A 22542-nucleotide genomic window follows, 5' to 3' on the forward strand; every position below is an offset into this window, starting at 1 on the left:
ACTCTATTATTATCATTTTCTTGTAATTTTGCTATTATAATGGCTACAAATAAACTATTATTTTATATAATCTGCCAAAAGGGTAAACAAAATAATGTTGGTTTCGCTTTGAAAGTCATTGGTTGATAATTTTGACATATTATTCCTTAAAACAAGACTATATTGTGTACTTGTCTAGAAAAAGCTTCTTGCTTTAAGAATTTTGAGATATTTAGACTAGAATCAAGACATAAACTTTAAGTAAGAATTATATTTTGCAGTGTACCTGCTGGGAAGCCCATGACGCTGAATATGCGATCTAACTGGTCGTGATGGAAAGGATTGCTGGTCTTTATGTCCTCTTGTCGACAATGGAAGATTGGCTCTGACGTCAGCAGCTCCGCAAAGATACAGCCTATTGCCCAAATATCTACAAACACAGTCAAACAATGTTAAGTGCAGATAACAAAGGGTAGATTAGCCATGAGCAGGGCCAGACGGAATCTGCAGATGTATTTTTGCTATATCTGCAGAGAATTTTGGTAAAAATTTGTGGATTTCTGCTGAATTATTTTGGGAGTATCATAACTAAAACCTTAATATATGAAATAAAAAAATTATACCTTGTTAACTTTTATTTAATGTTCAAAATGCAAATTAGATTCACTTTGTTTGGTAAATAAAGCAAGTCTCTTATATAATATCTCTTCTAAAAGCCGGAAATAATACTTTACAAACTGCATTGTGCATAAATCAGATGCCCTAACCCTAACATTTTCATATTAGTCAATAATGTTACTGAAATTAATTTAAAAACTGAAAAAATTTAGATTTACACACATTTACTCAAGTAAATAAACAGAATTAATGATGGGCTAAAAATCTGCAGAAAATCTGCGGAATTCTGCGCGCACAGATTCCATGTGGGCCTAGCCATGAGTGAAGTCGACGCACAGCTCACCGATTGCTTTGGTGTAGTGTCTCGCCCCGAGGAGCAGTTCAGGCGCCCGGTACCAGAAGGTGACGACCACTGGGTCCAGATCAGCCAGAGGCTTCAGCGGAGAGTTGAAGAGTCGAGCAAAACCCATATCAGCTACGACACACAAGCACAGACACACGTGAATAAACCATATAATTCAGCAGGGTGTTTTCACACCTCTAGTTTGAAAAAAGTCAGGAAAGTGAGTGTGTCACTTTTTTATCCCTGCTAAAAAATCCAGCTTAAACCAGCCTAGGCTGGTTGGCTGGTTTTAGCTGGTTGACCAGGCTGGTTTTAGAGGGGTTTTGGCTATTTCCAGGCTGGTTTCCAGCCATTTCCAGCCTGTTCTTAGCTGGTCAGGCTGGGAAATGACCAGCTAAAACCAGCTTGACCAGCCTAGCTAGGCTGGTTGCCCAGCCAACACCAGCTATGTCCAGCTTAAACCAGGCTGGTCAAGCTGGTTTAAGCTGGATTTTTTAGCAGGGATAGTATAGTAGTACTAGTAATAGTAGCAATAGTTATACCAGTGGAAAAAAATATAATTTTAATCAAAATAACCCAATGCATTGGGTTAAATTATATAACCCAATAATCCATAGTTGGGAACGTGCTATAGTTGGGTTATTTGTTGGGGTATAATATAACTGTTTTAAAAGAGTAGTGAAAATGAAGTGTAATCACTAGGGATGTAACAATATTGTAAATACAGTCATACCGCAATAGTAATTTTTTTCAAGATTACCGTAGGCGCATGACTCAATAAAACTATATTTCTCAGAAAAGTTTGCTCAGGCGAATGAAGGGAACGGGAGGTAGCGGGAACTACAATTCCCATCAGCCCAGGCGTGGCCATCATCCTTTGCGGTCTGTTGTCACTACAGATCCAGTAATGCGGAAATTAAGTGTGTTGCTATTAGCGGGGAAGTAAAAGAGCTGGAAATGATCGAACCTAAAGCGGGTTTTAAATCGGATGTGTGGAAGCATTTCAGTTTCTTTTTAAAAGGATACGAAAAAGGGGAAAAGGTGACAAACAAAGAAAAAACAATATGCAGGCACTGCCAGACTGTGTTAAATATAAGTCGGGGAATACGACTAATAACAGTCATGGGGACTGCAGAACACAGCACACTTGTTAGATTGAAGCAGACATCTACTTGTACCGCAAAGAGACCTCTATCTCACTCATGGCTTGTCCTCTCAAGTGGGGGAAAGACAATGCACAACGTTACCCACTGCTGTCAACCTTGGCTAAATCATATCTCTCTGTCCCAGAAACCTCAGTCCCAAATGAGAGGGTTTTTTTTCTATTGCAGGGGACATTGTAAATGCCCAGAGATCCCAGCTTTTACCAGATTATAGTTATATGATCATTTTCCTTAAAAAAACCCATCTCTATCTAAGTGAGTGAGTGATTAAATGTTGAATGTGATGAGTTTTCAACAATACTACATTGAAACTATTTTTTTGTTATTAAAATTGAAAAATTGAAGTTCCTGTTTCGAAACTTTCAGATAGATGGTTAATTTGTATGTCATTGATATGTTCAGTGTTAAGGTAAATAAACCCTTTTGGCACTTTTTTCGAGTCTTTTTATTAGTTTGTTTTTACTGTAAATTATTCAATAAATACCGTACCGTGCCATTCATACCGAGGCATTATCGTACCATTAAATTCTAATACCGTTACATCCCTAGTAATCACTGTGACAGAAATTAGCTAAAGCAGCACATTTTGTTACAAACACTCCAGACACAATCAACAGTGAAAAGTCAAAGTGAAACATTATTTTTTAAAGCTTCATATAAGGTAAAACCGTGGGCCATGTTTCGTCCTATAACCAGGCAGAGACTACAGGACTCAAGAAGACCACTTCAGGCCAGCAGTGCTCGAGGCAGCATGTACGATTAATAATTCATGCTTTCTCACTAAGAAATGCACATCTTGAGTTGAATGTAGCAGTATGTTGAGCTTAAAGGGCTAGTTCACCCTAAAATAAATATTTGCTTTCGTACTTTCCCTCAATTGCTTCCAAAACTATGTTTCTTTCCTACTATGGGAGTCAGAGGTAACTGGTTTTACCTTTTTCTGTGTTCAACATGGGCGGCACGGTGGCGCAGCACTGTCGCCTCACAGCAAGAAGGTCACTGGTTCAAGCCTCGGCTGGGTTAGTTGGCGTTTCTGTGTGGAGTCTGCATGGAGTTTGTGTGGAGTTTGCATGCTCTCCTCATGTTGGCGTGGGTTTCCTCTGGGTGCTCCAGTTTCCACCACAAGTCCAAAGACTTGAATTGGGTAAGCTAAATTGTCCGTAGTGAATGAGTGTGTATTGGCATTTCCCAGGGATGGGTTGCAACTGGAAGGGCTGTGTAAAACATATGCTGGAAAAGTTGGCGGTTCATCCTGCTGTGGTGACCCCAGATTAATCAAGGGACTAAGCCGAAAAGTAAATGAATGGATGAATGTGTTCAACAGAACAAAACAGCCCAAAATGGTTTGGATCAAGTCAAGGCGTGAGAAAATGATGGCAGAAACTTTCGCTTTTTTAGGATGAACCAGTCCTTTTAAGTTGCACTAGCAAGAAAACGTTTATACCCAATCTTGAGCCCTGGATTAAAAGATTAGTTTCGCTGCTTAAGTGATGAAACAGCAGTGGTCACGTTGAGTCAAACTAACGCTGAAAGACACACAGTAACCAAACACAATAACACATTCCACATGGTGGTAAAAATAGTGCCCTGAACACTCATCGCCCAGAATAGAGTCTTATGTAAGACAATGGCTTCACATTTACCCAGTCTGACCCTGATGACCGCCGCCTAAGCACTCTAAAGCCTAGTTCACACTACATTGCTGCATCCCAATTCGCATGCTATCCATCCTTAATTCTTCATTTTCTTTTCGGCTTAGTCCCTTTATTAATCAGGGGTCGCCACAATGGAATGAACCGCCAACTTATCCAGCATATGTTTTACACAGCGGATGCACTTCCATCACTGGTGATCATCCATACACCCTAATTCACACTCATACACTATGGACAATTTAGCCTACCCAATTCACTATAGCGCATGTCTTTGGACTGTGAGGTAAACCAGAGCACCAGGAGGTAACCCATGTGAACACGGGGAGAACATGCAAACTCCACACAGAAAACCTTCTTGCCGTGAGGCGATCGTGCTACCCACTGCGCAACCGTGAGTCCCCCATCCTAAATAGGATTTGAAAATAGAATTAGTTTGTTCCAACCGGTAGCATGCAGAAAAGTGTAGAACCGTTCGCCAATATCGCCCACAATACATTGTGCTTTGGAAGTGAATTCAATTAGAACAACAAACTTGGGGGAAAAGTGTAAACAAACTACAAACATGGTGGACATGCAAGACCAACCGTCAAGTAGAGAGAAGATGTTCGAATGACTATTACTTAATATCTAGACAACTGGAAGATATTTAAATCACATTTCCTGAGTTATAAACCATCTGCAACAATAATATGAAGTTTTATAAAGACGTTTTTGGACTTCTGAATGCATTACACAAACACCTGCAAAGATCTCTCTGCATGAAAGAATCACAAATGGCAGATTAACACAGATCTGAAAAGACGAATGACCAATCTACATCACACATGACGTCACACGGGTTCCCGGAGTCAAAAAGAGACTGGTTGCAATAGCAAACATGTCGTGTTGTGCTGTAGGATGTGTTGGAATATCTAGGCAATTCTATGTGTGTTCAATAAGAAAAGGTTTGGAGAGTGTTTTCTTCAATGCCAAAAATATTAGTAATTTATTAGATACAAATGAATAATTCAATGACAGAGCTCTGGGTTATGTTACCCCCATGCAATACAAGAATTAGGTTTGCAACTAACTTACATTTCCTGACTCCAGCATATATACATAACTGATATTAACAGGTGGAGTTTTGGTTTAACGTCACTGATCAGTCATTCTGCAGTCCTTTGGCTCTTTGTAACCCCTAGACATACTTCCTCTTTCTGCAACCATTCTTTGCATATTAAAACTGAACAATTACGTGCATCTTTAATATATTTCACAACTTCTACAAAGATCATGCTCCTTGTGACAGCAGTCTGGACCAAACCTAAATTTATTCTTATTCTGCTTTTTCCACTAGTCAGCAGTTCTTCTAAAAAGTATGCAGCACAGTAAAAAAGACGAAGTGTGTCTGGTCAAGATGTGTTATAATACAATGGAAAAGATTGATTAATCTGTTGTTAGTCTAAACATATTTCTAATAAAAAATAAAGACACAAAAGTAATAAAAACAAATTCCTTTTTTCCTACAAATGACAAATTCGAAAAGTCCACAAATAGAAAACCTAACTTTTACTGTACACCACACTGCTTTATTGCAAACTGCACACGTCTTTGGCTAAAAGGGAGCTGAATGAAGTGACGACCTATTTAAAAATGCTGGACTCTGCAGTTCTCATGTTATATCAGGTCAGTTCACGCTGTGCTGAATCATACTCATTACTCATTTTACTCATTCAGCAATAATTTCAGCAAAAACAGTCACATATGGTGAATTAAACTGCGGACACTGAAAGCTAAGAATGAAACGTGAAAGTGTAAGTTATGAAGGTAAACTTGGTTTTATATTCACACATTCATTCAGTGACAACTTGTGACACACTCCCTATATTGTTTACCACGGCACTTTGAATATTTGGTCTGAAATAACCAGCAAGTGTGACTTCATTAACATCATTAACACTGTTTATTTTGTTTATCATTAACATTGTTTATAAGCCGGCAGCTAGTTCTTTGCAACTCTCACATGGTTGCCCATTGAAGCTAGGCAGGGCTGCGCCCGGTCAGTACCTGGATGGGAGACCACATGGGAAAGCTAGGTTGCTGCTGGAAGTGGTGTTAGTGGGGCCAGCAGGGGGCGCCCAACCTGCGGTCTATGTGGGTCCTAATGCCCCAGTATAGTGACGGGGACTCTATACTGCTCAGTGAGCGGCATCTTTCGGGTGAGATGTTAAACTGAGGTCCCGACTCTCTGCGGTCGTTAAAAATCCCAGGATGTCCTTCGAAATAGAGTACGGGTTTAACTCCGGCATCCTGCCCAAATTTGCCCACTGGCCTCAGTCCATCATAGCCTCCTAACCCTCCCCATATCATTGTTGGCTTCATCACTCTGTCTCCACCAATCAGCTGGTGTGTGGTGTGCGATCTGACGCAAAATGGCTGCCGTTGCGTCATCCAGGTGGATGCTGCACACTGCTGGTGGATGAGGAGATTCCCCCCTATGTGTAAAGTGCATTGAGTGCCCAGATAAGTGCTATATAAATGTAAGTAAGTAGTTATTTGACTGTGAACAATGTTGTACTTTGATAGTCATTGGCTGCTAATATGATTTCTCTAGTTAGAGTTTGCAAATAATACTTTAATGAAATTATATTATTAAGGAGAAAGTCTGAATTTGCGAATATAAAACCAACTTTTCCTCTATGTGTAGGTTCACATATCCTGCCGTACAGTTGCAGTTCGCTGTCAGAATGCAGTTTGCTTGTTGATGATTACCCAGGCCTTGTACAGCTCCGTCTTTCCTTGTCTTTGGCTAGACAGAACCTCGGTTTTTAGCACTACATAGTTTTGAATATTCCAATCATGGAGCATTATTTCTTGCACATGACCACACAGAACACTGTTGGCATCCAAAGACTTGTAGGCCTTTAACTTCTCTCTTGTTAAAACACCTGGAGTTTCAATGAGATTGTATATTTGGGGCTGGATGCTTGGCTATTTTTGTCAGGGTTCTGCCACTCTGATCTTGTAAATTCTTGTTTTGGTGGCAGATCTCGGACACTACTCGTGTCTGGTCCTGTTTCTGTCTCTGTGTGCGCGCGCGCCGTCGTGGGTGTACGCAGAGTGGGCGCGCTCCTGCTTGACGCAGCCGCGCGCGCGCTCTGCGTCCCTCAGACGCGTGCGCTCTTGTACTCGTGTTTGTGTTTTCGTCTGTCAGCAGCATGGTGTTTTATTCCCAGCGTCTCAGTCTTGTTGGTTTCGGTTTTGGTCGGCGCTGGGATGAAGCATGCATGCTGCATGTGTGACCGCACGGTGAGTGTTTTCATTCATCGTGTGCTCGTGTCTTGCGTCTTTTGTCAAAGCACGTGGCTCGGTGTTTACATTGTGGTCACGTGCTTTTGTCGTGTGCTTCAGTGTTGTGTTATGTGAGCGCATGGCTTGTATTGTCTCTCTGTGTCATGCGCTCTCCCGTCTATTGTCTTGTCCCACCCACCTTGTTACCTTGTTTGTAATTAATATTTTCACCTGTCCGCCTGTCTGTTTATTGGTTTGTCTTTCCTATTTATTCTCCTAGTGTGCTCTGTTCTGTGCTGGTCCGTTATTGATTGTTCCCTTCCCTGTTGCTGATTTCCATTCTACAACAGCGGTTTAAAGTATTGTCTTGAAAAGTTCCAGATCTTGTCTTGTTGAGTGTGTAATATAATGTTGTGTTTTTCCCCACATGGGGAGATTTGAGTTTTGTTTTTGTTTTATTTTTTCATTAAATTCTTCATTCCCTGCATTTGGGTCCTCGCCTCCTCTTCACCACCCCCATACCGTGACAATTTTGTCCTATCCAATATCCATTGGGAGAATGCTATCGCAAATAGACCTGTCAGATGAACGCCGCTCACTCTGTTAATTTTGCCAAATCACTGTGCTTATCACTGGGTGGCGAGCTGTTATAATACACTGAAAGCATTATGTAAATAATATATATAATATGTAATCAATATAACTTATCTCTAAGACAACAACAAACTCTGTACCGCGTCGGATGTCATTCCCTCGTTGTACAGTAAATGCTAGCACTCCTGTTTTTTTCTGCAACCCCGCGCATCCTGAATGTTTACAAACATGGTCATTTGTCCATATCTCCAATAAGGGAGGTAATTAAATATGACAGAAATGTGGATGATGTGTCGAGATGATTTACAGGGGATGTAACCAAGCAATGAGAAAGTAGTTAGTCCCAAAGTTTGCACACTCCTCTGTCACACACTCAAAACAAATGTATTTTTATAATACGTCATATGTATGTGAATTGGGAAGCAGCACATGACTTTAAACATCGACAGATCAGACTACATGACTGCTTCTCAATTCCAAGAACACAGAGAATATTCTTGTCGAGTTACCTCAGGAGACCGTGGGAACAGAGAACGCGTCCTGTGAGAAATGAGATGCTGCGTTCATCCTGGTCACATGACCTTCACGCAATTTAATTGGGAATTATTTAAGCATTACAGCATTCATACAGCGATTTATTGTCTTCTTTTGGTTTTTCAGTAAATATAACATGCATAAATGTCCTACAAAGATATTTGAACAATATAAATAAAACAGATTTGACTTTGAAATTCAGCAAATAAACACCTTTAATGTGTTTATAGCTTTATTAGGATTCTCATGTGATTGTTTACTACCACCGTATCATTTGGGGCAACTCCTGAGACAATCAAGTTATCTCTGAACTTTTATATAATTTGGTATATAAGCAGCTGTGCTTCCCACCTCCCTCATTTAGCCGCATTGACTTCTGGGATTTCTAATGCAAGTACACTGCTCAAGTCTGCATTAGTGTAACAGGGGATGTGACGCTGACAACAGGGGTGCGGATCCAAATACAGGTTTATTGGCGAGGTCAGGGAAGCAGTGGTCAATACAGGGGCAAACAGGCAATCCAGAGTCATAGTCAAAAAGGCAGGCAGCAAACAGGATTAAACAAACAAACGAGGAACAAAAACACGGCAAAGCAACACAAAGGAAATGGTTGTAATGTTGCTTTACAGTAAACAAGACTCAGCAACAACTCTGTGTAAGTGTGCTGTATTTAAATTGCAGTAATCAGTGCAAAAGCAGCTTCAGCTGTGAGTGTCTAATCAGGGCTGGCGCGTCCGCACAGGCGACCTAGGCAGCTGCCTGGGGCGGCAGAAAAGAGAGGGCGGGATTCACGACCCTCCCTCCTCCATCCTAACTTTTATCCGTGACAACCCCCCACATGCAGCAATCCAATGTAGAAAGAATGAGTTTTTACCAATTTTGACTCGTCCTCGCTCTGGACCTTCCCCCATTACCAGGATATTGGCAGGTTTCTGAAAGAGAAAAAGGACAATAGATCATGATTATCATACCTGCTTCTCTCAGACTGTCGTGTGATGTTGCAGTCTATTTAGGCGTGTGCGAGATGATGATTTTTGGCCATTTTGAAGAAATGTAGCATGATAGTACCAGCAGATGTCCTCAGTGTGCTGCATTTCAAACACATCTGACCAGTGAATCCAGCTCCTGTAATTCAATTCAATTCAGCTTTATTTGTGTAGCACTTTTACAATGTAGATTGTGTCAAAGCAGCTTCACATTAATGGTCATGGTAACTGGAACAGAGTAGTTCAGTATTTAGTGTTTAAGTTCAGTTTAGTTCAGTTCAGTGTGGTTTAATAACCACTAATGAGGGTCTAAACACTTAAGAGCAAATCCATCGATGCGTAGCTCTACCGATCTCAAACCATGCAAACTAGTGGCAACAGTGGAGAGGGGAAAAAAACTTCACCAATTGGCGAAAAAAAAAAAGAAGAAAACCTTGAGAGAAACCAGACTCAGTTGGGCATGACCATTTTAATTTATCCGCTGGCCAAACGTCTCGTGCAGAGCTGTGGTCTTAGCAGTAATCTATCCAATCCAAATAGTGGATAAAACATCACGTTTTAGCATAGCAATAGCGGTCAATGTAGTGTCGTGGAATAAAAACAACAAAAACTAATTTAAATGGGGTAACACAAAGACAACAAAACTAGGATGCCTGAGGTACTTTCATTTTACTTTAATTTGCTAGCTTGGTTTGCAATTATCCCTGCGTATTTTTATTTTATGTATTTTTTTTATCCTTACCATTTGGTATAACCAATTGTCTTCATTCATTCATTCATTTTGTTTTCATTAATTTTTCAAGCGGGAGTTTTAACTTCAAACACTTCACAAAAACTGCCTTCTTTCATCTCTGCAATATTGCACGGATTAGACCATTTCTCTCACGACCTGTTGCAGAGAGGCTTATGCATGCCTTTATTACATCATGTCTTGATTTTTGTAATTCACTTTATTGCGGGTTTACCTACAAGTTCTCTCAGAAGATTACAGCATATTGAAAATTCTGCTGCACGGGTTCTGACACACACATCATCACGCCACCATATTACTCCTGTACTACAACAAGTACACTGGCTTCCTATTAAATCACGGACTGATTTTAAGACCTTGATTTTAACCTTCAAAGCAGTGCATGGACTAGCACCTGGTTACATCTTTGGCCTGGTGACTCTCGCTACCCCAGCCCGCAGACTTCGTTCGACATCGGGACTTACCCTGTATCAGCCACTCTGTAAACTCAAGCCCATGGGTGGAAGGGGTTTCTCATACAGTGTGCCTAAGCTGTGTAATTCCCTACCCATCAGCATTATGAACGCTGCCTCTCTGAACAGTTTTAAGAAACTTCTTAAGACTCACTTTTTTAGCATTGTTTTTAACTTAAGATGATCAATTTGTTAACTTATTATTCTATCTTATGGTTCATATTATTTTTGTTTAAATGCATCTTTGTATTGTTGTGCTGTTTTGCTTGCCTTGTATTGTTAGTATTTTGCCTTGCAGCGCTTTGAGTTTAAGAAAAGCGCATTACAAATAAAATGTGTTATTATTATTATTATTTCCGGCTTAGTCCCTTTATTGATCAGGGGTCGCCACAGTGGAATGAACTGCCAACTTATCCAGTTTATGTTTTATGCAGCGGATGCCCTTCCAGCTGCAACCCATCACTGGAAAACATCCATACACACACATACACTATGGACAATTTAGCATACAGCACATGTCTTTAGACTGTGGGGGAAACCGGAGCACCCAGAGGAAACCCACGCCAACATGGGGTAAACATGCAAACTCCACACAGAAACGCCAACTGACCCAGCAGGGGCTCGAACCAGAGACCTTCTTGCTGAGAGGCAATTGTGCAACCCACTGTGTCACTGTGCAGCCTTCAAGGTGTTCATTATCTTTAAATAATCTTTAAATCGCTGAAAGTGAAGACTACAGAAATGGAAACCCTACAAGATTTACATATAAACACAGATGTTATTGTGTCTAAAGTGGACGTTAAGAGTGAAGAGAAAAGGGGTTGTTCACCCTAAAATTTAATCCTGTCAACATTTGCTCACTCTGATGACGTCCCTAATCAGTATTAATTTCTATAATCTTGTGTGTGGACCACTGACATCTTGAGAGTGAGTAAATAATCACAGGATTTGCATGTTTGGGTTTCTGAATATGCCTTTAATATTGATAAATCAACAAAACATTTATTTGTAGGGATGTAACAATATTGTAAATACCTTCATACCGCAGTAGTAATTTTTTTCAATATTACCATAGGCGCATGACTCAATAAAACTATATTTCTGAGAAAAGTTTGCTCAGGCGAATTAAGCGAACGGGAGGTAGCGGGAACTACAATTCCCATCAGCCCAGGCGTGGCCATCATCCTTTGCGGTCTGTTGGCACTACAGATCCAGTAATGCGGAAAGTGAGTGTGTTGCTAGTAGCGAGAAGTAAAAGTCGGATGTGTGGAAGCATTTCGGTTTCTTTCTAAAAAGATACGAAAAAGGAGAAAAGGTGACAGACAAAGAAAAAACAGTATGCAGGCAGAAACCTCAGTCCCAAATGAGAGGGTTTTGGGGGTTTTTCAGATAGATGGCTAATTAGTATGTCATTGATATGTTCAGTGCTAAGGTAAATAAAGACTTTTGACACTTTTTTCGAGTCTTTTCTTTAGTTTTGTTTTTCCTGTAAATTATTCAATAAATACCGTACCGTGCCATTCATACCGAGGTATTATCGTACTGTGAAATTCTGATACCGTTATGTCCCTATTTATTTGTGTGGAGAAGTTCATTCAATTTCCTTAATGCTTTTGCTAAATACACCTTCTATAGCTGAAATATAAATCGCTGTTTGCTTGATTTGTATGTAATGTGTATTTGTAATGTAAATCTTTCCAGACTTTTGGTTGAATTTTGTTTGAAATTGTGTCACTTCAGTTCATTTTTTGTTCTCATTTAAAGTACAACGGAGCCATTTGTGTTCGTTTTGTTTAAATTGTATTGCCTTGTAAGGTTTTGTTTTTACAAATGAGAAAATTGGTCTGGCTGTACTGCTCAGACAGCCTGTAGAATAGTAAAAGAAAAATAATTAGGGCTGCGCAATTTAACGTACAATCTCAGCATCGATATCACAATGTGCAAATCCACAATGCAATGTCAGTTTAAGTTCAGAACTGTTGCCAAACTCCACCTAGACCACAAGCCAAATATGCGACATGTGCCATAAAGCAGATCGTACTGTTCTGCTCATTGTGCCGATGGCAGGGACGGGTGTAGCCGTGTGTACCAACTCAAACACCCAAAGCTGCAGAGTGTGATTCTGCTAGGAGAATTCAACTAGTTAGTGGTAAAATTATTGTAGAGTCATTAATTTACTGAGAAAGTTCACCCGAAAAATGACAATTTACTTACGATTTACCCTCCCTCAAGGGATTATAAACATTTACAAATTATATAGAGTCAATCTAGGGCCAAATATACAGATATATATTGAGAGAGATAATTTTTTAAAGATTTTTTTAAATTAATTTCTAGACAGTCAAAAGTTTACACACATTTCCTTAGGATTTTTTTAGCTTTCCTTTAAACTTTATAACTTTGGTCAGATGTTTTGGGCATCCTTCCACAAGCTTCTCACAATAGTTTTGCAATTTTGGCCCATTCATCCTGACAGAATTGGTGTAACTGAGTCAGATTTGTTTTGTTCGCACAAGCTTTTTCAACTCTGCCCACAAATGTTCTATAGGATTGAGATCAGGGCTTTGTGATGGCCACTCCAAAACATTCACTCTGTTGTCCTTAAAGCACATTTTACATAATTTGGCAGTATGCTGAGGGTCATGGTCTGTTTGGAAGACCCGTTTGTGGCCAAGTTTTAATTTCCTGGCTGATGTCTTGAGATGTTGCTTCAGTATTTCTCCATAATGTTCTTTCTTCATGATGCCATCTATGCTGTGAAGTGGACCAGTCCCTCCTGCAGCAAAACAACCCCACAACATGATGCTGCCGCCCCCATACTTCACAGTTGGGATGGTGTTGTAGGCTTGTAAGCTTTCCCCTTTGTCCTCCAAATGTAACACTGGTCATTATGGCCAAACAGTTCAATCTTAGCTCCATCAGAGCACAGGACATGTCTCCAAACATGAGTCTTTTTCCCAGTGTAATTTAGCTAATTGTAATCTGGCTTTGTTGTTGATTCTGGCTTGTTGATTTTCTCATGTTGTCACACAAGGAAGCAGTGTGTTTGAGCTTTTCCTTCAATACTATTCTACAGTTGTGCCTCCAATTAACTCAAATGTTGTCAATTAGCCAATCAGAAACTTCCAAAACCTTGACATCATCATCTGAGCTTTTTCAGAGGCAGATTAATCTTATTGTATGTAAACTTGACTTTCAAGAAGAGTTAGAGATCCGCACCTCTGTTCTCAGCGTCACTTCACATTGCACATATGTTACAAGGAAACTTGGACGTTTACGGCAGGCCCAGACCAACCTGGCTGTAAGAACACCTCAGTGATACTGTGTCTCCAGATGACATTGCTTAAATGGAGGCAGGTCCGAGCCTGCCGTATACCACCAAGTTCCCTTAACTCTGCTGACCCTTGGGCCACTAAGTGGAACGTGCAGAAACGTGAAGTGCGAAGTGAAAACAGCATTGCAAACTCACGGCAGACTGAAAAGCAAATCAAAATGAGCACTGCAATTGACTATACACTGGACGGGTTTGTAAGGGCAATAAATGTTTATATATATATATATATATATATATATATATATATATATATATATATATATATATATATATATATATATATATATATATATATATATATATATATACACACACACACACACACACATATATATATATATATATATATATATATATATATATATATATATATATATATATATATATATATATATATATATATATATTTGCAATAAAAATGTAAAATATATACATATTTGCAAAACATTTATGGCCCTTACAAACCCGTCCAGTCTATAGTCAATTGCAGTGCTCATTTTGATTTGCTTTTTAGTCTTATATATATATATATATATATATATATATATATATATATATATATATATATATATATATATATATATATATATATATATTTTTTTTTTTTTTTAGCAGCTTTATGTATATATATTTATATATTATTATTTTTATGTTTACCCCAATATTATTATATATATTATTATTATTATATTACTATTATATATATATATATATCATATATATATATATATATATATATATATATATATATATATATATATATATATATATATATATATATATATATATAAAATTTTTTTTTTTGCACAAATTGATTTTCATTTGCAGTTTTTTTTGTTTGCAAATTTAATTTTAATTTTTCAAAACTTAATTTTTCCTTTGTGATTTTCTGGAGATTTGTATTTATTTCTTTTTTTAAATTTATTTTTGCTCAACACTTTATTTGCAAAACTTTCTTGTATTTTGCAAGTATGTATAGACCTAGATTGACCATATAGTTATGAGTTTGCTTTTTATTTTGGACGCTAAAGAAGACATCTTGAAGAAAGCTGAAAACCTAAAACCACAGGCTTCCATAGTAGGAAAAACGCATACTGAGGAAGTCAATGCAGCTTTATTCAAAATGTCTTCTTTTGTGTTGAACAGAGGACAGAAACTCAAACTGGTTTGGAACAGGTTTAGTAAATGATGACAGAACTAGCCTTTTTTAATGAACTGTCCCTTGAAGGTAATTAAAGCTAGAAGGTGTTGAGTCATGAGTTTTATATCTGTTCACACCTGTGAACCACACAGTCATGGCAGCCATTGTGTTTATGGAAATAGTCTCACAGGAGAGCTGAGTCTGGAGAGGCTGTGGTTGAGCTGTGGCTCTTCTAATGCACACGCAATGTAATATTCATGCAAGTCACTCTCATTTTACTGTTACTGAGTGTTTCTGAGGCACGATGAAGTGCCTCATGCAAGAAACAAGCATTTACAATTGATTTTGTCTAATAAAGCAACCTTATTACACACTTATCACTCTCAGAAAACAACGCCATTCATTCATTCATTCATTTTCCTTTCGGCTTAGTCCCTTTATTAATCTGGGGTCGCCCCAGCGGAATGAACCGCCAACTTATCCAGCATGGTTTTACACAGCAGATGCTCTTCCAGCTGCAACCCATGACTGAGAAACACCCACACACTCTCATTCACATACATACACTACAGACATTTTTAGCTTAGCAATTACCTTTAAAAACTCTGTATTTTCATGTACATTAAAGCTATAAAAAAAACTCTAAATACATCTATTTAATACATTAATTGTAATTTAAAACGGCGTTAACTCAATGTGACTTATGACACGCATTTCCCAAAATGGACCCTCATGACTGATTCTATGGTGCAGAGTCACATATATAAATATTCCTGCTAATAAACGTGCACTAATGAAAATGAGCGAGAGGAAAACACAGACGGCAGCGGTGGGTGAGCGATCAGTGCATCACTAAATAATGCTGTCTTTAATTACTCTTCAGTCTCGGGGATGCTTAATGATGGAAGTTACCATGGGAACAGCAGCTATAAGGCTCCTGTAATTCACTCTGCCATCTCCAAATTGCTGCCGTCATTCAATTACAACGATCAAGTCTGTTATATGCTAAAACTGCAGGCCTCGTGCTGAAGGAAACGAAAGGCATTTTTTGCAGAAATCATATTTCAGCAGTTACCATTTAAATGAGCATAATATCACTGACACCATATGCACTTGACTGTGAAAATGTCAATAAACAACTCGACATATCTAGCGCATTTTAAAACCCGGAAGGATTGAATGCTGAAATGAAGTCAATGTGAAGCTGCTCAGGTATTTAACTGCCTTGAGCACCCTGACTGTCAGTGTGAGATGAGGAAGAAACAAACGTGTTTCAAATATCTTCTCTTATGTTCGTCACAAGAACGAAAATTATACAGTTGAAGTCAGAATTGTTAGCCCCCCTGTTTATTTTTTCCCCAATTTCTGTTTAATGGAGAGCAGATTTTGTCAACGCATTTCTAAACATATTAGTTTTAATAACTCATCTCTAATAACTGATTTATTTTATCTGTCATGATGACAGTAAATAATATTTGACTAGATATTTATCAAGACACTCCTTAAAGTGACATTTAAAGGCTTAACCAGGTTAATTAGGTTTACTAGGCAGGTTAGGGTAATTAGGCAAGTTATTGTATAGCGATGGTTTGTTCTGTAGACTATCTGGAAAAAATATAGCTTAAAGGGGCTAATAATTTTGTCCTTAAAACGGCTTTTAAAAAAAAAACTGCTTTTATTCTAGCCGAAATAAAACAAATAAGACTTTTTCCAGAAGAAAAAATATTATCAGACATACTGTGAAAATTTCCTTGCTCTGTTAAACATCATTTGAGAAATATTTAAAAAAGAAAACATTTTTTTAAAGGGGGCTAATAATTCTGACTTTAACTGTATATATATATATATATATATATATATATATATATATATATATATATATATATATATATATATATATATATATATGTTTGGAATGACAAGAATGTGAATAAATCGTGACAGATGACATTTTGGGATTTTTGTGTATAATTAGTCTTGCGTAAGTTTCCACCAATTGCACAAACAGCTTTTCTGCTTAAAGTAAAAAATGATAATAACAGTACTTAAAATGGGTGTTCATTTGGCCTCATTGGCACTAGCAGCGACTGTAGCTGCCTGCCGCTCTGGGTGGCGACTGAAACTGATGTGGGTGTTCCCTCCTCAAGGATGCGTATGTTACATGTGTAAAGCATACACTCAATGCATCACCTAGTGGGTTCCACACAGGCTTCTACATCTTGCTTATATACACTATGAACAGCAGCTACGCTAATTATTCTCTTTATTCTCTATTTTCACCTGGGGATACTCATCCCGAGGTCCTCAGATTATGCGGAGTCACTGATTGGATCCAAGACCAGCGACGAGATGATCCCAAGCATTCCATATCCTGGACCAGGCCATATCCTGAGCTGCTGCTGCGCTGATGGTCGTGGGGAGTGGAGAACATGTGTCTGATTCCAGCAACGTTTCAGGGACAGACGAGTCTTTGCTGAGGCCATCTTCCAGCCTCCACCGCGGTGACTGAAGCTCTGCACAAGACTTTTGGCCAGCGGGGAAATTAAAATGGTTGTGTCCAACTGAGTCTGGTTCTCTCAAGGTTATTTTCTTCACTCCCATCAGGTGAAGTTTTTTCCCTCTCCGCTGTGGCCACTGCCTCGCATGGTTCAGGATTGGTAGAGCTACGCATCGATGAATTTGCTCTTCAGTGTCTGAACTCTCAGTAATGTTTAAATCGCACTGAACTGAGCTAAACTAAACTGAACTGAACTGAACTTAAACACTAAAAAACTGAACTAAACTGTTCCAGTTACTATGACCATTTATGTGAAGCTGCTTTGACACAATCTACATTGTAAAAGCGCTACACAAATAAAGCTGAATTGAATTGAATTGAACATTTATGCGAATGAGTTTACATGCCGCTGAAAGTAAACATCATTCAGAGAAAACACCACATATCAATGAAAACAGTACATAAAACACGTTGGGCTGTATTTTAACGATCTAAGTGCAAAGTCTAAAGCTCAGGGCGCAAAAGCATTAAGAGCGTGTCCGCATTCACTTTTTCGCTATTTTAAGGACGAAAAATACACTCTGTGCCGCGGTGCATGGTCTAACAGGGTTGTGCTCAATCTCTTAATGAGTTATAGGTGCGTTTTGAGCATAAACCAATCAGAGTCTACTTTTCCCATTCCCTTTAAGAGTCAGTTGCGTCGCACCATGGTGCATTTGCTATTTACATGGCCGACTGTGTAAGTGGAAAAACTGGATGCTTCGCTAGCGAGAAAACAGTTAAACAAAGCATCTGCAGCGCGAGGATAAAGAACGAGCCTCCTCCAATCGGCCTTAAATTTCTCTTTCTATTTCTTTCTTTCTTGAATAAGAAAACGGTGTTGTGCCATTCATTAGCCTACAAAATTTCGTTTGTTAAGAGCAAAGATTTGTTTCAAAACTATTTATAAATTCAGTTCTTATTTCCAGCAAACGAATAAATAAACAATAATAACAAAGTGTGTGTTTAAAAACCTGAGTTATATACAAAGACACGTCCTGTTCTTATGCCCCATATGGTCCAAAACCTGACAGGTGGGCAAATCTGCTTGCTTTTAATAAAATAAATATAAATATGCATATAAACAGTAATACTGCTAACAATAATAACATTATACAAAAGCAAATTGTCATGCATAAACTGAAAAAACTGCCTCGAGATGAAGGCATGGAGGCGGTGGTTTTTATATTTTTGTAGAAAGTAATCATTTTTGTAACCTTTTAATCTGAGGCAACACGGCGGCGCAGTAGGTACAGCAAGAAGGTCGCTGGTTCTGATAATAATAATTAACAATATACTAATTAATAATAATAATAATAAATAAACAATATCCTACTTAATAATAACAAAAATAATAATAATAAATAAACAATATCCTACTTAATAATAATAAAAAATAATAGGAAGAAATAAACAATATCCTACTTAATAATAATAAAAAATAATAAGAAGAAATAAACAATATCCTACTTAATAATAATAAAAAAATAATAATAATAAATAAACAATATCCTACTTAATAATAATAAAAATAATAATAATAAATAAACAATATCCTACTTAATAATAATAATAAAAAAATAATAAGAAATAAACAATATCCTACTTAATAATAATAAAAAAATAATAAGAGGAAATAAACAATATCCTACTTAATAATAATAAAAAAATAAGAAGAGGAAATAAACAATATCCTACTTAATAATAATAAAAAATAAGAAGAAGAAATAAACAATATCCTACTTAATAATAATAAAAAAATAATAAGAGGAAATAAACAATATCCTACTTAATAATAATAAAAAATAAGAAGAAGAAATAAACAATATCCTACTTAATAATAATAAAAAAATAATAAGAGGAAATAAACAATATCCTACTTAATAATAATAAAAAAATAATAAGAGGAAATAAACAATATCCTACTAAATAATAATAAAAAAATAATAAGAGGAAATAAACAATATCCTATTTAATAATAATAAAAAAATTATAATAATAAATAAACAATATCCTACTTAATAATAATAAAAAAATAATAAGAAGAAATAAACAATATCCTACTTAATAATAATAAAAAATAATGAGAAGAAATAAACAATATCCTACTTAATAATAATTAAAAAATAATAAGAAGAAATAAACAATATCCTACTTAATAATAATAAAAAATAAGAAGAAGAAATAAACAATATCCTACTTAATAATAATAAAAAATAAGAAGAAGAAATAAACAATATCCTACTTTATAATAATAAAAAATAATAATAAGAAATAAACAATATCCTACTTAATAATAATAAAAAAATAATAAGAGGAAATAAACAATATCCTACTTAATAATAATAAAAAATAAGAAGAAGAAATAAACAATATCCTACTTTATAATAATAAAAAATAATAATAATAAATAAACAATATCCTACTTAATAATAAAAAAAAAATAATAAGAAGAAATAAACAATATCCTACTTAATAATATTAATAATAATAATAAATAAACAATATCCTACTTAATAATATTAATAATAATAATAAATAAACAATATCCTAACTACAGGAAAAACTATGAGAAACTACGAGAAACTACGGGTTCTTTTCCCAAATGATGCATCGTACTATGATAGTTCAGCTGCGAGATACGTCGTTGTTTGGGAAACGCACCCCTGTGTGGTGACTGAAACCGCTGTGGGTGTTCCCTTCTTGAGGATGATGATTAGGTAACATTTATAATGATATTCATACCGAGAGCCAATGAGTTTACGTGCTGCTGAAAGTAAACATTGTTCAGAGAAAACACTAAATATGAATGGAATCAGTACATAAAACATTTAACCACAAAGATGATCAAGAAATAAGTGTGTTCTCTGTTATTGTGGCTGTTTATCTTCTGCGAATGCTTCTCTGTGTTTTGAAGTTGCTTTTATTGCAGTTGTGGCCTTTTATTTCATTTCCCTATTGGCTGAGCTTTTATTTCATGTGCTGCTTTTACTTGCTGAAGTCATCTTGCACACTCTCCACCTGCTCGGTGCAGCTCACCTGACAAGCAAAATGTGCCTCAAACACACAAAAGCATTGAATGTCCTGCTGTTGAGTCCCATTTATAATTCATGTTGACTCAAAGTCAATAGTGGAGCCGTCTAACAAAGTCTATTTCTCCAGCGTACAACTGGGTTAATAACAATGAGTACGCTATTGACCCACACACACACACATGCAGGAATTGATGGGATTACATAACAATGGAGAGTGTGACATTTTCCATTGCATTCAATCCAATGTCAATATACGGTTATTCGCTGTATGTGTTAAAGAAGGGGACTGCTAACCAGGCTGCAGAGTTTTCTGTAGCATTTCTACATTTATTTACTGTTTAAATCTCAGCCATTTTAGACTATTAGATCTGAAGACTAACATCAGCTGAGTATTATAGTTTGGTTAGGATTCACTGATATAAACACAACAATATAAATCTCTTCAGCTCATGTTTTCGTCACTACAGCACTAGAAAAAGCTTTTCCCCTTACTTTGACTGTAAAATAGTTTCTTATGTTCATTTGAATACATGGCAGGAAAATGTGGCCAATGATTCAAATCCTTTAAACAGATGCAGACACGAGCAAATCAATGACAAAGCCTTTTCATCACAAGGACAGAGAGATTATGACATATTATGACGTGTGAAGGTGCTGTAGTTAGGCTTGGGCGGTAATACTGTAAAATGGTATACCGCGGGATCTAAAAATAGCAACCGTGTCAGTTTCAATATCGTTATACCGTCATAATAACAATGCACTTATATAGGAGACTAGTATAAAATGTTAAATATCCCTTATTTAATGCCTACAAATATGTATGCGTGATTGTCGTCACAAGACAGTGTAGACGAGATAGAGAGGGAGGGAGAGGTGAGGTGGCGAGTCGCGCACCAAGTGACCTGCAGTTTGGCAGTATTTTCGGTTTCGACCGAATGAGAAGGGAGACGTGGTAAATACAAACTAGAGGTCTGCATTCCCACTGCTGTACCGCAGGAGCCGACCAGATTTCTTGCGGTGCGGGAATACATTTTCGAATAAATCGCGGGAGCAGTCGATAACTCTGGTGTAATTTGAAAGGGAGCGGGTGCATCCGCATGGATGCTGTTTATGTGTGTGTGTGTGTGTGTGACAACGAGAGAGAGCATCGTGCTGCGTGTAGCTTGGTCCTCTCTCTCTATGCGTGTGTGTGTGTGTGTGTGAGAGAAAGAGAGAGAGAGAGAACGTAGAGCTGTGCGTCGTTTTGTGCTCTCTCTTTATGTGTGTGTGAGATCGAGAGAGAGCGTTGTGCTATGCGTCGCTTAATGCTGTCTCTGTGTGTGTGTGTGTGCGTACGTAAGAGCGTCCGGCACAGACGAATACGAACAAGACAAACAGGTGACCGCGAATCTAAGGTCGCATATACGGTATTCAGATTCTGATTGGTTTAGGCACAAGCCAACAGTTTGGTGACGCTGTCTGAGCCTTACGTCATATTTTTTTTACCGCCCAAGCCTAGCTGAAGTGCTGTCCCAATCCTTAGGGAAAAATTTTGAAGCCCTTCCCCTTCACACTCTGTTTCAAGGGCCAAGGGGAAGGGGTTGGGGTACAAAAATAGAATCAGGATTGGGCCTTAAAGTGGTTCAATTCAGTCAATGTTTAAGTTAAAATGTTAACTTACTAAATTCTCTCATCATGTAGCTTTTGCATGGGAAGCAGCGTACGCGCATTTCCGTTTGTGCTTGTGCTACGTTTATGAGAGCCCTGGCCCCTTGTAATATCCCAGTATGAGAAGAACATTAAAGAGTTGAATGAAAGGCTTGATGTTTTGTACTCACCAGGTCTCTGTGCAGCACCCAGTTGGCGTGCAGGTAATGGATGCCGTCTAGGATCTGGTAGAGCAGAGACTTCACCATCCCCCTGGGCAGCTGCATGGGCTTCTTGTTGGCCTTTGATGCTCGATGAAATTTTATGATGTGCTACAGCATGTGATGAATGAGAAAAACACATGTGAGAGTAGTGTACACGCAGGAGCTTTAACATAATCACAACACATGTTTTGTTCGTATAGGTGTTTCTGCTGAAATGACATTACATTATTGATGCCTCGACTGCACTGTAAGCAATGCTTTTCTTACTTACAGTTTCGAGTCCCAATATCAAACAATTTGA

General features: G+C 37.6%; 3 protein-coding genes across 15 annotated transcripts in view; 1 reads left to right on the forward strand and 2 right to left on the reverse strand.

The window, feature by feature from the left end:
* Positions 1-22542, reverse strand: part of ppil4 (peptidylprolyl isomerase (cyclophilin)-like 4) — an 892903-nt gene that overhangs the window by 793974 nt on the left and 76387 nt on the right. The window lies entirely within an intron of this gene.
* The window catches only part of akap7 (A-kinase anchoring protein 7), a gene marked incomplete at its 3' end in the record, with an annotated part of 498825 nt that overhangs the window by 457408 nt on the left and 18875 nt on the right, over positions 1-22542 (forward strand). For 2 of the 4 annotated variants that reach the window (NM_001442885.1, NM_001442886.1), the window contains 2 exon segments: positions 13987-14059; positions 20558-20571. 4 annotated transcript variants of the gene reach the window in all.
* Positions 1-22542, reverse strand: part of cdk19 (cyclin dependent kinase 19) — a 76060-nt gene that overhangs the window by 30332 nt on the left and 23186 nt on the right. For all 10 annotated transcript variants that reach the window (XR_015518078.1, XR_015518077.1, XR_015518075.1 and 7 more), the window contains exons 4-7: positions 22209-22349; positions 9031-9088; positions 941-1072; positions 266-409 (exon numbers count right to left, since the gene is read on the reverse strand). Coding sequence is in view for 1 of the 10 variants with exons in the window: in XM_087297995.1 (XP_087154121.1) it covers positions 266-409; positions 941-1072; positions 9031-9088; positions 22209-22349 (475 nt within the window). In the remaining 9 variants the exon portion in view is untranslated. The remainder of the gene's footprint in view (positions 1-265; positions 410-940; positions 1073-9030; positions 9089-22208; positions 22350-22542) is intronic.

The sequence above is a fragment of the Danio rerio genome, chromosome 20 (genome assembly GCF_052040795.2).
Source record: "Danio rerio strain M-AB ecotype USA chromosome 20, GRCz13ab, whole genome shotgun sequence".
Lineage (NCBI taxonomy): Eukaryota > Metazoa > Chordata > Actinopteri > Cypriniformes > Danionidae > Danio > Danio rerio.